The 18,077-nt window shown below is 45.3% G+C and overlaps 1 protein-coding gene across 1 annotated transcript in view; it reads left to right on the forward strand.

Moving 5' to 3' along the window:
- Positions 1-18,077, forward strand: part of PRDM2 (PR/SET domain 2) — an 83,466-nt gene that overhangs the window by 37,648 nt on the left and 27,741 nt on the right. Inside the window, exons 5-6 of the mRNA XM_007463183.1 lie at positions 6,904-7,014; positions 11,825-16,193. Of these exons, the coding sequence (XP_007463245.1) occupies positions 6,904-7,014; positions 11,825-16,193 (4,480 nt within the window). The remainder of the gene's footprint in view (positions 1-6,903; positions 7,015-11,824; positions 16,194-18,077) is intronic.

The following is an 18,077-nucleotide window of genomic DNA, read 5'->3' on the forward strand; positions in this document are numbered from 1 at the left end:
CATTCCAGGAATTTATACTGTGATCTGCAGCGCTGAAAAATCCAGAACTTTGTTCCATTGTTTCTGTTGAAGCAAAGCCTAGAGTCCTGTTTTAATACCATGAGCAACTTAAAACCAGAGAGGTTTTATTTTTATAATTTGCCTCCAGGATTGCAGACAGCTCTTGGTGAGGAGTTTAACTACAGAAAAAGTTTTGAAATTTTGCCCAAGCAGCGTAACAGAATTTTTTACTACCAGGTACATTTCAAGGTTGTTTTCTGTGTGAAAGAAATCTGTAGAAAATGTATAGCGTATCACTTTTGTAAAAACCAACTGTTGCAGCATCTTACTGCTTTAAATTTCACTCTTTGAAACACAGTGGACTGATGGGGCTAAGGCCACAAGTGGTTTGTTTACCCACTGGTCTCACCTTGGCCAGTTGTAACGGCCACTTCTGATCATCTGATAAGCACGTTCTTGCGTGTGTGGTGACATTGTCGACCTTTACACAGGGAAGCCTTTCTGGTTGCAGTTTCTCACGTGTGGCCTGCTGCCACAGGTTTCCTTCTGATGACTTCCAGGGTAGTAAACTCAATATGTTTTTCTTTTTTTTTTAAAGAATACATGAAAGGACTCCCCTGGTGATCCAGTGGTTCAGACTCTGTGCTTCCACTGCAGGGGGCACAGGTTCGATCCGTGGTCGGGGAACTGAGATCCCACGTGCCGCATGGCACAGCCCACCCCCCCAAAAAAAACAAAAACAACAAAAAATGAAGATTATTGAAATGACCTGTAATTCTTCGTGGGAAACCTAGTTTTGTATATCCATTTCCAGCTTCTTTTCTCTCTACTCATCACACCCACTGCAGAATGTTAAACCACTGCCAGATGTGAAACAGTGCTGAGGTCTAACTCTGACCACCCTCAAGGAGCTCACACAGCATCATTTTGGCCATTCTTACAGCTAACAGTTTTGCTGTTGTCCATTTGTTTCCCTTCCTTACTACCTGATCTGCTAGAGATCTTGTTTGTTTGTGGGTTTTTTTTTTTTTAATCCTATAAAGAAGTCATTTAACATGAACTTTATGCTTTTTCCCCAGTTAAGCTTTTCATCTTGTTTTGGGCCTGCTGTCGTGAAAACCACTCCCTTGCCTTTCAGATATTGAAAAAGATGCATAATAACTTTGTATGTTCATGATGAATTTCTCAAACTTGCCTGAAATGCATATGGCACTGTTAATTCTTTTCAAGGGTGAAATTGGAACCCACAAAGTGTCACTAACAAGGCTGTTAGAACACAGTGGATAGAATGGTGAGTTGGATGGGAATAAAAGTCCCAGCTTTACTATAAACTTGCTGTGAGATTTTAGGCAGTTCTTGTAAATGAGAAAAAAGCTCAGAGAAGTGTGTTTGTGAAGTTTGGTTAAACCATCTTCAAGGCTCTTTCTACTTCAAATCTTAGGGTTCTTCTCTCTCTTACCTTTTAATACAGCCCACCAATTCCATTGTTCCATGTCTGTTCTCATCTCTAAGATCTGTATCCTCTGCTTAGCTGAATACTTTGTTGAAGCCTTTCTTCAACCTTGTGTGAAAGCCTGCGTCCAGTCTTCAGATTTCCTATGTGGGAGCCTCTCATTTCAATATAGAAAGAGGAGGAAGATCTTTGCCATAGAATGGTCACAGAAGGAGGACAGTCTAGATGGTAATGTCATAAGGCTCGGGAGAGGGATTTTAAGATGTTAAGCCCATCAAACTGATCAGACTGTCAAATGCCAAAGAGAGACTTGGGGGCAGATAAAGAAATTAGGGGTTTTGTGATTACAAGATCAGAGGTAACCATCCGAGTGGAGTTGCGGTAGCAAAAAGAGGATAAAAGTTCCGTTGCAGGGATGAAGGGCTTAGCGAGTGAGGAACTGGAGGCAGCAGGCACACCCACCCTCTGGGGGGTCAGGGTTGGTCCCTGTTCAGGTCAGCCTGTTTCCTTGATGACCTTTCATGGTGTGATTGTGGGTCTTGTCTGGTTTGGAATCATCTTTGCCTCTGAGTAAGACGGTAAGCTCCCCAGACAAAGATGGGCTGGACCTGCTTCCGTGCACTGATACTGAATTCTGATTTTAAGCTTCAGAGTTGGGTAGCTCCCCAGTGAGGAGGCAGGCAGTGCGCGTAGAGTTACATATGGTTCTAAATTTAATTCATTTCAATCACCAAATGCATGCGCCTTCACTGTTGTGATGAATTTTTAATGTAACTTGAGCAGGCCTTCTAGAATTTTGCATTCTCTCTGATGCCTGAACATTTTTAACTGAAACATTATTCTTTAGAATTTCCTGGTGTCTGTCTAGCTCATCCGAAGAGTAGAAAATAGTCCAGAACTTAAATTATTCATGTGATGCTTTAGGCAATTTTGGTTTTGCACCTTGCATTGCAGGCACCAGCAGCATAATGCCACATGTTGTCTTTAAAATGTAGTCATGGTGGCCGTCTGATTTCTCTATATGGTAGCTGTTCCTCTAGAAAATCCTATTTTATTGATATTATTTAACATATTTGCTCAGGTTGGGGTTCCGTGCTGTTGACTGATAACTTGCTTTTGGCATAAGATAAAATTGAACTGGAAAAAAATCTCCATTCCAATTTGATCATTTAAATGTAGTGAAAGTCTTTATATCACTTTTCTTTCATTTGCCGTTGAAAGCGAGTGAAATAATGGATATAAAGTGCTTTGTAAAGAATATTTGTATTATGCATTATTGTTCTGAAGAGCTAAATGTAGTAGAGCGCTTTCGGTATCGTCGTCGTTGGGTTTTATTCTGACTCCTCGAGTTACTTCAGTTGTGTGACCTCCGGCAGATGACTTCATGCCTGTGGTCCTTGGGGGTCTGTAAAATGAGAGGCATGGATTGGGACTTTCGGGCCGTCTAGTGGAACGGCACTTAAGTGGTAAGGGCATCAGTTTTACAGCATGGACATGGGATAGGCCTGAGAGTAAGTATACCACATCCGATCCCCAACTAAGAACCAAAGATTATTATTTGGGGGAGGGTGGGGGGGGGGACAACCTTGCTGCAGTGGATAACTGCTGTTTTCCTTCTGTTTCATTCAGTTTTCTTCATCTTTATGTGTGTATTTCTTTTCCTTATATACATGAAGTTTTGTCCTGTCCTTCATTATGTTCTTTGTCATTGTCTGCATTCCACTTTCCTTGTGTTTCATTCCTGTATCTTTCTTGTTTAGACCATCTGGAGCACGCAGCTGGCAGAGCCTCTATGTAGGACCCTTCAGGAACCTGAGGGTAAGTGCACACGTGTACTTACCAGGCTCCCAGCGGCTCTGCCGGACCAGTTCTCCAGGCACCTCCTGCCTCACAGACAGGAACTAACACATCTCCCTCCCTTTGTAAAAGTCCTTACAGGTTGTTTTTGGTTATGAGTTGTTTTTGTTTTTGTTTGCTTTTAATTTGATTGCGTATAGAACAAAAACCAAGTATCAGGGGGGAGAATGTATTGATTTAAGGAAATATAGCAGGTACCACCGGGTGTTATTACAATATTTGGCTTTGTGAGCGACACTAGTCATATACCTAAGTGTGAGTCAGGATACCCGGGTTCAGACTTCTGTCATAGATTGATCAGTCCCCTTGGGATCCTGGTCTTCAGTTTCTCTCAGAAAAAATAGCAGGTAGGACAGGTGATTTCAGTAGCCCCTTCATCTCTAGTCTACACTCCTAATGGGCAGTAACTCAGGTATTAGATGATTCTGATGAAGATTGAGAAAATCACTTTATGTATCAGATAATCTCAATTCCATGAATGAGTGATGATTAGATTCATGATAGATTCATTTTCATCGTAAACTAAAGTCTATCAGTGCTCACCAGAGGCACTCAGGAGGTAAATTTAATTGTTCCATTTCTTAGTTTTTAGAATTGGTGTATTAGTGTTACTCGAATACTTAAAAAATGTTTATAAATATGTAGACTGTGGAGCCCCGTATTGGTTTAGCTCAGTGGTTCTTAATGTAGAGAGACAACCCCTCCCTCCTTTCGGGTGAGAGACTTAGGCCATGTCTGGAGACTTGCTCGTCACAGGTGGAAGCAGGGGCATGCTCTTGGCATCTAGTGGGTGGAGGTCACTGATGCTTCTGGGCGTCCTCTGGTGCTTCAGACAGCCCCACAGCAGCGAGTGATCTCCCCAGATGTCAGGCGTGCTGTGGTCGGGACGCTTGTAGCAGCCTGTGGTGGGTACTCCTGTTTGTCCTCCGAGTAGAATGCACATGTCCCGCAAGTGGCTGTCTTCCCAGGGCAGATCAGGCTTTCCTGGTCCTGGTGTTTAAAGAGGATACCAGGGGTGGCACGGGGGTGGGGGGATCTGAGGGTGGTGCAGCTTCTCACTGCTTAGGTTTGGAGAGTCTAAAAATAAGGCATTTGACATTCAGTATCAGCTAGGTGTTCTAATATTCTTTTATGCAGGGAATAAAACTAAAAATAGCACTTTTACCTTTTAGTTATATGATTTCATTCTTAGTACATATTAATGAATGGTACTGTTAAAGTTGTGCTTTGCTTTATGTAAATCTAGAAATTTTACTTGTCTAATAGTCTATTTATACATATAGGCCAGTTTATTTTTTTTGTACAACCTGCTACCAGGTTCATATAGCACTTGATAGGTTTCAGGAAATTTTTTGAATTGCTTTTGCAAGGGATTGTATTACAACAAATTGACATCTGTTTTTCTATTATATTTTACAGTGTGACTTAAAAAAAAAGTATGTAAGGTTTATGCGTAAGAGGTAGGGTTTACACCTCCAGTTTTACTTATTTCGAAAGTTCATACCTGTACAAAGTAGAATGTAAGAGGTTAGTTAAAAAAAAGAAAAGGGTCACATTCGTTTGTCCTGTTTGGGGTACATGAGGTGGTACTGATATAAAAATTTGGGAGTTTTGATCCAGGGAAAAAACTGTCTGTATATAACTTTTGAATCAGGTGTCTATGGGCACTAGGAGCCCTTTCTGTGAACCTCATCAGACATGAACTGCACTTGCTAGAGCAGTTATGTTAATGGCTAGGTAATCATTTATATTTGCATTGTTTGCTACCAGTAGTCTGATATGGGTGGGGCATCACAGACAAGGAAGGGCATATATCATCATGAGGATAAGAAAACTGGTTGAATCCAATTCCCTTAAAACACAGCTGTAGTTTTCAAGAGCCTTTGTCGTCATCAGATTTAGGCTAGGTGCTATTGAGTTGACAAAGGGAGAAAGACTTGAAAGAGGAGGTTACTTCTTACAATATGAAAAGGTGTATTCATGTCCTTGCCCCTTGCAGAGGGGATTGGTTTATAACCCTTCCACCTGGAGACTTGAATGGACTATATCTCCAGGCAGACTCTCAGCTTCTGTTTCCACCAGAGTGTGTGGTTCCAGTGAAGTATATGCTTGTGTCCTGGGTTCCACTTCAGCTGCCTTTAGAAGTGAACGGATTGGTGTGTTGTTAATCAGGAATTTGAGTGAAGGTTTTATGTAATTGTAAAAAACAGCTTTTTTTTTTTTTTTTTTTTACAGGCTGAAGAGTTAGGGATTTAAAATGGTATTTTAGAATTTGTTTTTTAAGACTAACAAATTAAATGGCTGATTATTAAGTATTCTATACTTTATTTTTCTTGTTTGCATCTCAAGTGTTTATCAAAATCTGGGGACGTTTTTTAGGGTTAATATTTGCTTTGTATTGTAATTGATGTTTCTGTTTTTAATCCTGATCTTTGCAGTGGTGGTATTTTGTGTCTCTGACCTCATTTTCATCTGTTGTCTGTATTTTAGTTAATTATTCTCCTCTCTAGTGATTCTCTGTTAAGGAGAACACCGTTTTCCAGAAGTTCTGAGTGGTTTCTAGTTTGTCGTTTTACTAGACCAGAGATAAAGGTGTCAGGAGGCTTGTTGCCGAAAGAGAAAGGATAGCTCTGAGAGCTATTTGGGGCCTGGCTGGGGAGAGCGTTGCAGAAAGAGAAGGAAGGTTTGGGGAGATGGAAAGGGACTTACTCTGAATCTGAAACGGAAAACCGACAGCCACCAGGAATAAGAAACGTAGAATGGAAAAAGTGGAACAAGGTCACAGATTCTGACTAAATCCCGAAGAGACTGAGCTTCCAAACCTTCAGTATCAGTATTTCCACAGAGGATTGTTTTTCCATGTTGAATATCTCGGTGGCTTTAGTTCATTGTTCCAGCTCATCAGATATGTGTTGCATTTCAATCTTATCTTCTGAACTGTGTTGTCACTTGGAATGCAGTTGGTGTTTCCTGACTTCATTCTGCCGAGTTGTTAATGAAATGCTGAATTGTGCTGGACCTGGGACCCTCAGAGTGCCATGCGGGCTGACAGTGAATTATCCATAATTACTCTGCATTTGATATTTGAGCTGTGGTGCATGGGAGTATCCCTTGCCATTCAGCAACATCTTTGCTTCTGCTGTTTTACTTTGACAAGTCTGAATAATGTCTTAACTAAAAGGGCCCAAGTAAGTTATAACATGTTATTTTTCTCTAATGTGCTTCTTACAAATGTCTAGACTTCTGCCAGTTCCTATTATTTGTGTGGCGTTGAAATTAGTGCTCTTATCTAATTTTCCTGTTACATCAGTGTTGTTAACTTTTTAGAGTATTTTACATATTAGTTTGATAGCTGTTATAGCTAGGAGGGGAACTGTTACTTGAGATTCTCAAAAATAATAGGATTTATGGGTTTCTTGTCTTTGACATAGCTTAAAAGTATTCATATTCATCATCTTTCTTCAGGAATCTGAGGTGATAATTGCCTAGAAATATACAGTTTGCTGTGTTTGAATTAGTAATTGTCCCCAAGAATTCAGGATAATAATGAGCGACTGAACGAACAAAACAAATAAATAAATATTGTGTTTCAGGGAAGAAAAAATCCCAAGAAAATAAAAACAAAGCAAACAAAACTGAAGACATACAGCTGAAGACAAGTGAGCCAGATTCCACCTCTGCAAATATGAGAGATTCTGTGGAAGGTAAGCTTGGGTTTTGGACCCGTATGATTTCGGGTATACACTGCCACCAGTTACTTTGACTTTGCATCTCTTTGGAATGCCCTCTGAAAATCATCCAATAACCATAAAGGGTTAAACAGCAGAAGGGTCTCCTGGATTTAATGTGGCAAGTTGAGCCTTACACGTCTCACCTCCCCTTCAAAAAAATCATTGAAGACCTTCCTTGTTAAAAATGAAGTTATTCCCTGGTTAAAATAAAATGAAACATACTGTGTGATTTTATTTACTGGCAGGGACAGGAGGGGCCTCTGGGGTGCCAATACTAGTCCATCGCTGGGTTGGGATGAGCACATCAGTGTATTTACTCTGTAGACATCTCACTTTGCTATACTTTTCTTGATGTTTTTTACTTTAATTAAAAGCTCACTAAAACATATCAGGCACCTTTGATTTTATATATCAGAATGAAAAGTATATAGAATGAAAAGTTTGTTTTTTTCCTTAGAATTTAAATTCCTACTTTATCTCTTCATGTTTCTCCCCACAAATTTTTCTTCTTTAGAACCCCTTCTGAGAATTCATATTCTAGGCCCTCCACGATGTAAGAATTCCCAGAGACGGGGATTGAATGTTACTTGGGAAGGCAGATTGCCCTGTGCCTGGTGCCGTTGAGACACCATGTCGAGGCTCTTGCCAGTAGAAGTGAGGGGGGGGTGCGGTGTGTGTCTTAATTTCTTATGTGGCAAATTCATGCAACAGACCGGGCTTGCTCAAGAGTTCGTAGTGACCCAAACAGGCAGGTTTCAAAATACAGGCTGTGACTCTTTCAAAAAACATTTGCAGAAAAAAAAACCAACAAAATATTGTGGATGCCTTTTATAATCATTTTATTAGCACTGTTTGTGGGGATGACATTCGTAAAGGATTGTAATTTTCTGAGGCATCTTATGAAGCAAGAATAGACAAATTTATTTCCCAGAGCCCTATAAAAAAAAGTTCTGCCTGCTGATAGCAGGTTTGCTAAGACGTTTGTTTGAACAACAACAAAAATACCAAAGAACCTTACTACTATCAGTGGCAGAATTAACAATCCAACAGTCCCCTCTCCCATTCAGTAATTCAGGACCGTTATTTTTTCCTGATATAACATCAGGTCCTGTGAAAGAAAGATACTTAATATTTTGCCTGCTTGTGGTGCAGCTGGTCAGTATTTGATTGGTTCTGTACCTTGTGGTTGTCAGCTTCTCCTGCACGTTCTGTTTGGTCCTCAGAAAGTAGTCTCTATTACTGAGCAAACAGTTCAGACTCTTCCTTGTGTTTCCCAAACCATCCTTTATGTTTAAAACTCACCAGACCTCGAGTGTGGCCACACTTTGGTTCATAGAGCCGTGCACATTTTGGTTCATATTACTTTGGGCAGTTTTAAATCTGGGATTGTTTACCGATCACAGAAAAAATACTTCCATTAAAAGAAGCCATGGATTTTGGCTAAAAATGAACTGTATGAAGAAATTTTTGAGGCTTAGAGATGTTATTTTCATTTCTGTTGTCTCATTTTGATTTTTTTTTAGCAGTGTGCTGGGTCTTTGTTGAAAATGTATTTGGAAAGGGAGTTAGCTCCTAATTTGAAATACATTACTACCATCAAATGACTGGTTTCCCAGTTTGAGGAAACCTCATGCAATTTAAGAAATATGTCTGGAGGAAAGAAGGCTGGTGTCCATTTAGAGGCAGAAACCTTAATTGCTAGTGGATGGTAGCGGTAGATGGGGAAAAAGGAAGACCGATAGTCCTAGGAAGCAGCAGGAGGACTAGGACGGAATCACTGAGCTTGTATTAATACCTTGCATGTGCAGAGTTTGAAAAGGTTGGCTTTTAAAACCCTTCCTTGTCCCCTGTATCCAGGCAGTCACCAAGTTTGTTTACAGGACTCTGGTAGCGTATCTCCATGATCTGACCGCTTTTTTTTCTGCCTCTTCTGCTTCTTTCCGTTTCCATCTCTCAGTGTAGGTAGCCAACCTCTCCCTTGTAATGCCACTGCATCAGTATTGGTTTTCTGCCTCTTCCCAACCCCTTAATACACACTGCAGCCAAATCTCCCAAATGGCACTCTTCTGCTTTACAATATCTTAATGGCTCCCCATTGCCTGCAGCTAAGTCCACACTAATTTACAGTGTGCTGCATGTCTTGATTGCTCCTGCTTGATTTTCCTCTTCTATCCTTGTCCTTCAGGTTCTGCCTGCTTAGTACTTTCTCTAAGAAGCCTCCCCGATCAGTTAACCAAGCCGCTGGATGTTCCTCCCGTGTGCTTCTGTCCTGTACCTTGTCAACCATGTACTTCCATAAGCTTGACCGTTAATTCATTGTAGTAATGTTGCCTGCTTGCCTCGCTCCTGTTAAAGTGGAGCTCTGTAAGGTTAAAAAGGATCTTGGTGGCTTTATTCACCTAGTACTGACGTGTAGTAAATACTTGTCCAGTGAATAGGGGGAGAGCCAGTTAATACAACCAGGAGAAGTCAGAGCGGCTCTGCTGCTTCTGCACACCCATTCCTAACGCTTCAGGCATCCACAGTGAAAGGGGTGTAGTTCAGCAGAGTTCGGTGGTCCTGTAGAGAAAGCAGCATCGTGGGCCATCCCCATCAACGTTAAACGCTCTGTAACAGCTCCTGTCTCAGAGGCCCTTGCTGTCCCTGTGTTTCCTTCTAGCCGCTACCCCCATTGTTCTGCTTTCCTTTACAGCTAAACTTGAGAGAGTTGCTTATAGTCTCTCCCTGTCTCTCCTTCCTTCTGTTCTCTTCTGAACTCCTTGAGGCCTTTGCCCCCGCTACTCCACCAAAACTGTTGTTGTCACCATCACCACAGCTCCACCGTAGCAAATGGAATGTTCAATTCTCACTCCCATCTTACCCAGCCCATTAGCAGTTCTGGACACAGCTGGTCACTCCCTCCTTAGTTTAAGGGCCGCCACTCTCTTGGCTCTCCAGATACCTCCCTGGCCATTCCTCTGAACCCTGGGTACTGGAGTCATCTGGGGGACACAGCCATCCCCTCTCTTCTGTCTGCATTCGCTCTCCAAGTGACCTTGTCCAGACCCGTGCTCCAAGTGCCATTTCTAGTCTGAGGACTTAGCCATTTCTAGTCTTAGCCTCTTTTGGACTGTGAGTCATATATAACTACTTAACATCTTTACTTGGATATTTCTAAGGTACCTCAAACTTCAGCACATCCAGAGTAAACTCTAGTTTCCCCCCAGCACACACAAATGCACACAGACCAGACTTGCTTTTCTCTCCGTCTAATACAGTTTAGTGAGCAGGGTAACGGCAGTTGCTGTGGAATCCTCCTTGACCCTTCCTCCTCCACCACCACCCACCGTAGTCAGTCAACAAGCACATCTTGTCAGCTTCGTCTCCACAATAATCCAGAGTCTGACCACTTCCTACCACCTCCCCAAGCCACTCTCGTCTCTTCTCCTGGAGCATATAGTAGGGTTGCCTCCACCCTTGTCCACCTACAGTTTTCTGTCTTCCTCGTAGCACCTGGAGTGATTCTCTTGCATTTCAGTCGATCGTATATTTCTCTGTTAGAACTTTCCGATAGCTCCCTGTTTTACTCAGAGTAAAGCCCAACAGCCTACAAGTCTCTGCATGAGCTGATCTCATCTCCTGCTCTCCTTTCTCCCCTCGTATGGACCGCACCCCACTCGCCCTATGGCCTCTACGACTTCCTGGCCGTTCCTTGACTACATCTAACATGCTCTTGACTCAGAGCTTATGCATTTACTGTTTCCTCTGTCCAGAGGGCTTCTGTCCCCCAGATATTTGCATGACTCATTTTCTTTAGGTCTCTGCTCGCCTGTCACCTTGCTAGTGAGTCCACCTGTGCACCATTAACCTCAGGTTGGGCTGGGCTGGATTCCTCCTGGGCATAGAGACTCAGAAGTGACTTCAGATTTCTTTTTCCTTCTCTGAGGTACTCCTGAGTCCTCCATAATTTAATCAGCCTTGGACGAAGTGAGCTCCGAAGTTCCTTTTACATGAAAAATTATGATCGTGTGATTTTGGAAAATGTTCTAGCTCTCAATATATAGTTTTAGTCAGGAAGGAGGGAGAGAGGATCATTGCATTCAAGACAGACCACTAAGAATCTAACCTGGTAATATGTTTAGCAATTTTCTGGTTTCCGTTCGGAACCATGAAAAATTGGAATCCATGACCATAGTATCTTGAATTTCAGTATCAACTATTCCAACACAGCTGTTTGTGTTTTTTTTTTTTTTTTTTTTTTTTTGGGTACGCGGGCCTCTGACTGTTGTGGCCTCTCCCGTTGAGGAGCACAGGCTCCGGACGCGCAGGCTCAGCGGCCGTGGCTCACGGGCCCAGCCGCTCCGCGGCATGTGGGATCTTCCCGGACCAGGGCACGAACCTGTGTCCCCTGCATCTGCAGGCGGACTCTCAACCACTGCGCCACCGGGGAAGCCCTCCAACACAGTTTTAAGCACTACAGTTTCTGTAAACAAAAATGTTGTTTATATGTATGCGATGAAACACAAAAGAACCTAAGCTCCTTCAGGCGTTTATTGTTCACATTGTATCCTCACTGCCCACGGAGCTGCCTGGTACAGAGCAGGTGCTCTGTAAACATTTGTTGAATGAATGAAATGGAATTTTATGCAGTACAGCTTTGTAACCGAGAAAGCAGAGCTGTGTGTTTTTACGATCTCCCTTACACATTTAGGGGATAAGAGAAATAACGTGAATAATGGAAACTGATCACAAGTGGCTGGTGTGTGCCCTGACTTCCATGCTTCTGCCTCCCTGTGCTTTCCAGGCCCCAGAGACGAAGACGAGAAGCCTTCCGCGTCCACCGCCGAGCAGACGGCCATCCTTCAGGAGGTGGTGAGTCAGGATGTGCCTCCGGAGCCTGCCCTCCCGCCCCCTGCCCAGGACCCCCAGGCGGGACCGGCCGCAGAGCTGGACGCGGCGCGTAGCGATGCGAACGATGTGGAGGAGGAAGAGGAGGAGGAGGGGGAGGAGGGGGAGCTGGACGAGGAGGAGGAGGCGGCGGCGGCTGGCGTGCCAGGCGGGAGCCCCGCAGGAGAGCTGGAGATGCGGTGTGACGAGAGTCCAGAGGATCTGTTAGAAGAGCCACGGACTGTTCCGATGGGCGCTCTTGGAGACTCTCCGGAGGTAGCGCCTGCCGTCAGAATTCCCAAAGCTAAAGAAGAGGCCAGTGGTGACGTGTTTGAAACGTTTCTGTTCCCGTGTCAGCACTGCGAGAGGAAGTTCACGACCAAACAGGGGCTGGAGCGGCACATGCACATCCACATATCCACAGTAAACCACGCCTTCAAGTGCAAGTACTGTGGGAAGGCGTTCGGCACGCAGATCAACAGGCGGCGGCACGAGCGGCGCCACGAGGCGGGGCTGAAGCGGAAGCCCAGCCTGACACTCCGGCCGCCGGAGGCCCCAGCCGATGGCAAGGCGCCCGGGGACGGCGCTCCTCCGAAGGATGACGCGCAGCCTCCCAGTCTTGGGCAAGACTCTCTGACCTTGAATTCAGAGAAGGCTTCCCAAGACACGGTAAATTCTTCTGTTGTAGAAGAGAACGGAGAAGCGAAGGAGCTTCACCCGTGCCAGTACTGTAAAAAGGTTTTTGGAACTCACACTAACATGAGGCGGCATCAGCGCAGGGTCCACGAGCGCCACCTGATTCCTAAAGGCGTGCGGCGAAAAGGGGGTCTCCTCGAAGAGCAGCAGCCCCCGGCAGAGCAGGCCCCGCCCGCCCAGAGTGTCTACGTACCCAGCACAGAGCCAGAGGAGGAAGGGGAGGCAGACGACGTGTACATCATGGATATTTCTAGCAACATCTCTGAAAATTTAAATTACTATATTGATGGTAAAATTCAGACCAGCTGCAGCACCAGTAACTGTGATGTTATTGAGATGGAATCCAGTTCCGCAGACTTGTACGGTATCAACTGTCTGCTCACTCCAGTTACAGTGGAAATAACTCAAAATATAAAGACCACACAGGTCCCTATAACAGATGATCTTCCTAAAGAGCCTTCCAGCAGCACGAACAGTGAGTCCAAGAAACGGAGGACTGCCAGTCCTCCTGTGTTGCCCAGAATTAAAGCTGAGACCGAGTCTGATGCCGTAGCACCTTCGTGTTCCTTGAGCCTGCCTCTCGGCATATCAACCACAGAGGCCGTTTCGTTCCACAAAGAGAAGAATGTGTACTTGTCATCGAAGCTCAAACAGCTTCTTCAAACCCAGGACAAACTGACTCCTCCTGCAGGGATTTCAGCCACTGAAATACCTAAATTAGGTCCTGTCTGTGTGTCCACGCCTGCGTCGATGCTCCCTGTGACCTCGAGCAGGTTTAAGAGGCGGACCAGCTCTCCGCCCAGCTCTCCACAGCACAGTCCTGCCCTTCGAGACTTTGGGAAGCCGGGCGATGGGAAAGCCATGTGGACTGAGGCAGTCCTGAGTTCCAAAAAGCCCAAATTAGAAAGTCATGGCAACTCACCAGCATGGAGTTTGTCTGGGAGAGAGGAGAGAGAAACTGGGAGCCCTCCAGGCTTTGATGAGTATAAAGTATCTAAAGAGTGGGCAGCTAGCTCTACTTTTAGCAGCGTATGCAACCAGCAGCCACTGGATTTATCCAGTGGCGTGAAACAGAAGGCTGAGGGTACAGGCAGGGCTCCGGTCCAGTGGGAATCTGTGTTAGATCTCAGTGTGCATAAAAAGCCTAGTGGTGACTCCGAAGGCAAGGAATTCAAAGAAAATCATTTGGTGCAGCCAGCCTGCAGCGCTGTAAAGAAAAAGAAGCCAACCACCTGCATGCTACAGAAGGTCCTTCTCAATGAATACAATGGCGTCGACTTACCTGTAGAAAATGCTCCAGATGTGACCAGGAGCCCCAGTCCTTGTAAACCCCTAGATCCTCAGCCGGACCCTGACCTTGGTCCCGACTCTAGCTTACCTGCCCCTCCTGGCGAGTCTCCTCCTTCGTCACCTGCCCTGCAGACGTCTTCCCTTTCTTCCGGGCAGCTGCCGCCTCTCTTGACCCCAACCAATCCCCCTTCCCCCCAGCCCTGTCCTCCTGTGTTAACTGTTGCCACCCCACCCCCTCCGCTGCTTCCTACTGTACCTCTTGCGACCCCCTCTTCCAGGGCGTCCCCTCGTCCGTGTTCCTCTCCACTCTCGAATGCCACCGCACAGTCCCCACTTCCAGTTCTTTCCCCAACGGTGTCTCCCGCGCCATCTCCCGTCCCTTCCGTGGAGCCCCTCGCGTCTGCTGCCTCACCGGGGCCGCCGACGCTCTCTTCGTCCTCCTCCTCCTCTGCTTCGCCTTCGTTCTCCTCTTCGTCCTCCCCTTCTCCTTCGCCACCTCCTCTCTCAGCAGTATCGTCTGTGGTTTCCTCCGGGGATAATCTGGAAGCCTCTCTCCCCATGATATCTTTTAAACAGGAGGAATTAGAGAATGAAGGTCCGAAAGCGAGGGAAGAACCCCAGTCTGCCACTGCGCGGGATATCGTTCAGGAGACATTCAGCAGAAATTTCGTCTGCAACGTCTGTGAATCACCTTTCCTCTCCATTAAAGATCTAACCAAACATTTATCCATTCACGCCGAGGAATGGCCCTTCAAATGTGAATTTTGTGTGCAGCTCTTTAAGGCTAAAACTGATTTGTCGGAACACCGCTTTTTGCTTCACGGAGTCGGGAATATCTTTGTGTGTTCGGTTTGTAAAAAAGAATTTGCGTTTTTGTGCAATCTGCAGCAGCACCAGCGAGATCTCCACCCCGATACGGTGTGCACACACCATGAGTTTGAGAGTGGCACCCTGAGGCCCCAGAACTTCACGGATCCCAGCAAGGCCCACGTCGAGCATATGCAGAGTTTGCCGGAAGATCCTTTAGAAACGTCTAAAGAAGAGGAGGAGCTGAATGATTCCTCAGAAGAGCTCTACACGACCATAAAAATAATGGCTTCTGGAATAAAGACGAAAGATCCAGATGTTCGATTGGGTCTCAATCAGCATTACCCGAGCTTTAAACCACCTCCATTTCAGTACCATCACCGCAACCCCCTAGGCATTGGTGTGACGGCCACAAATTTCACCACACACAATATCCCACAGACGTTTACTACCGCCATTCGCTGCACCAAGTGTGGGAAAGGTGTGGACAACATGCCTGAGCTGCACAAGCACATCCTGGCATGTGCTTCCGCTAGCGACAAGAAGAGGTATACCCCGAAGAAAAATCCAGTCCCCCTGAAGCAGACTGTGCAGCCCAAAAACGGTGTGGTGGTTTTGGACAACTCTGGGAAGAATGCCTTCAGGCGAATGGGACAGCCCAAAAGACTGAACTTTAGCGTTGAGCTCAGCAAAATGTCCTCAAATAAGCTCAAGTTAAATGCGTTGAAGAAAAAAAAACAGCTTGTCCAGAAAGCCATCCTTCAGAAAAACAAGTCTGCAAAGCAGAAAGCCGACCTAAAAAATGCTCCTGAGTCGTCCTCGCACATCTGCCCGTACTGCAACAGAGAGTTCACGTACATCGGGAGCCTGAACAAGCACGCCGCTTTCAGCTGTCCCAAGAAACCTCTTTCTCCTTCCAAAAAAAAAGCTTCCCATTCATCCAAGAAAGGAGGACACCCATCACCTGCAAGTAGTGACAGAAACAACGGCAACAGCCACCGCAGACGGACAGCGGATGCAGAGATCAAAATGCAAAGCATGCAGGCGCCTTTGGGCAAGACCAGAGCTCGCAGCTCGGGCCCTGCACAGGTCCCACCGCCCTCCTCGTCCTTCAGGTCCAAGCAGAATGTTAAATTTGCAGCTTCGGTTAAGTCCAAAAAACCAAGCTCCTCCTTAAGGAACTTAAGCCCGATACGAATGGCCAAAATGACTCACAACGAGAGCAAGAAGCCCAAAGCTGCAGCCAAGAATCATGCAGCTCAGCTCTCGGGCAAGACGTCTCGGAGCCTGCATGTGAGGGCACAGAAAAGCAGAGCTGTCTTACAGAGCAAATCGGCCTCGGCCAGTAAGAAACGGACAGACAGGTTCAATGTAAAATCTAGAGAACGAAGTGGGGGGCCAGTCACCCGAAGCCTGCAGCTGGCAGCCGCTGCCGACCCGAGTGAGAACAGGAGGGAGGACAGCAGTGGCAAGCAGGAGCTGAAGGACTTCAGGTAAGCGAGGCTCCAGGGCCGGAGGAATTCAGAGCTCCAGAGCGAGGGGGGAGGACAGTTGGAAGAAAACACTGTCCTTGCCCAATGGCTTCTCTTCCTTTTTCCTGCACGATTTTGACATGAGCATTTAAAGGAAATAGCTGTTGCTTAAGGTGTAGGCCGGTGTGCAGGAGGGTCAGTGCTTTGGCTGTTGTAGAGATGGACACATACAGCTCTTATTTCAGGCGTAGGACTCACAAAGTGGTACAGTTTCTCTCATAGGGCCAGTTATGAATTGGATTTGAAGCCATGGAAAGCTCCCCAAAGCACCCTACTATGAAAAGGTGAAATTCTCTCAAACTTCCTTTATGTCTTGGGTGGTATCCCAGTGTCACTGGTATTATTTCCTGATCATAGCTTACCTCTTATGTTAAGATGGATCACGGAGTTCATTAAAACCACATTACAATCTGGTGTAATATTTCTGTGACTTAAGTGCAGTTCTAGCAGCTGAGACTGCTTTTTACTATTCATGCTTGCTTTTATTGTGTTTTAATTTTAAAAACTTGTCTCTTGGTTAAAATAAATCAAAACACAGCACTCTATTCCTTTTAAAAATGCCATGTGTCCTCCCACTCGCTCTTGTTCTCAGGCATAGGGTGGTAAACAGCCAAGATTCCCACGGGCGGGAGGAGGAGAGAGTGCCTGCCGAAGGGCCAGAGCATGGTTATTTCAGGTGCGGGTGGGGACGAAGGGCAGGTCACCCCGCTTGTCAGTGCCTTTGTTTCCCCGGCGTGATGCCAGAGCCCATCTTAGCTCAGCTCTGAGGTGGTCCCACTGTTTATCCTGTGTTCTTCCTATATTAAGAACCGTTCTTGGCGACCGGTGAAAACATAGGGCAGGAGTTAAGTTTGTTCCATTGACTTCTCAGACTTTCTGAGTTAGTTCAAACGTGAGTGGAGTGCACTCTTGGTACTCCTGTGGTTTCCTGAATAATGCCTACAGGTTCATCTCAGGTGAAATTTTTCATCATCAGCTAGAATTTCTGCACAGTATTTTAAAATCCTGTCCTTTCAGAGTGAGCTGCAGGACTCTAGGCTCTTGGCTATAACTTCCAGTGTCTCAAAATTCTTTGGTGTTTTAAGCAAACAGAATCAGAGTTAACTGGGAGGTGACTGCCGTTTGGGAAGGTCACAAGGGCTCAGAGATGCTGTTTATCACTGCGCATTCGATGAGGCAGAGTTCTTGGTGCTGGTGCACCATAAGTCATGGATGAAGATGGAGACAAGAGTCATCAGCCAAGGGTTGATGGGAATGATTGACCGTAGGAATAAAGGATCAGATTTTTTTTTTACAGCTACTTCATAAAAATACTAAATAACTGGTTACGGTAGCCCTTAGTGACATACGTGTATACGGCGTCTCGGAGCTCAGTTAGTCCCGGTGAAAGTCAACACCTGTTTATCAGCTGTCCAGACTTCCTGCCTGTAGCAGCTTCACTGTGTACCTCCTTGTACTCAGTCTGTGTTCGGGAAGTTCCACAACAACGGGACATTCTTGGACTGTCCTTTTCAAGGTTAAACCACCCAGAACATGCTGTCATTTTCATGGACTGTACTAAAAAACGTTTCCCAGGTGGTTGATGCTTTAGAATGTATGTGCGTATTCTCCTTTGTGTCCGATAGTATCTGAAAGAATCACTTATTTTGTACTGGATCCCATTTATACAGTTCAAGGGTAAAGTTGATAAGAAAAAATTAACGTACTGTAAAGGAAAACTCTCTGAGTGAAGTTCATCCAGGGCTTTTGAAGAACCCTTAAGACTGCAAAGGACTGAAGTGCCTAATAAAGTTGTGTCTCTATTCTTTGCTCCAGTTAGTTTTCATTATTTTGCTTTGTTTGAAA

Source organism: Lipotes vexillifer, unplaced genomic scaffold, assembly GCF_000442215.2.
Source record: "Lipotes vexillifer unplaced genomic scaffold, Lipotes_vexillifer_v1.1 scaffold109, whole genome shotgun sequence".
Classification (NCBI taxonomy): domain Eukaryota; kingdom Metazoa; phylum Chordata; class Mammalia; order Artiodactyla; family Lipotidae; genus Lipotes; species Lipotes vexillifer.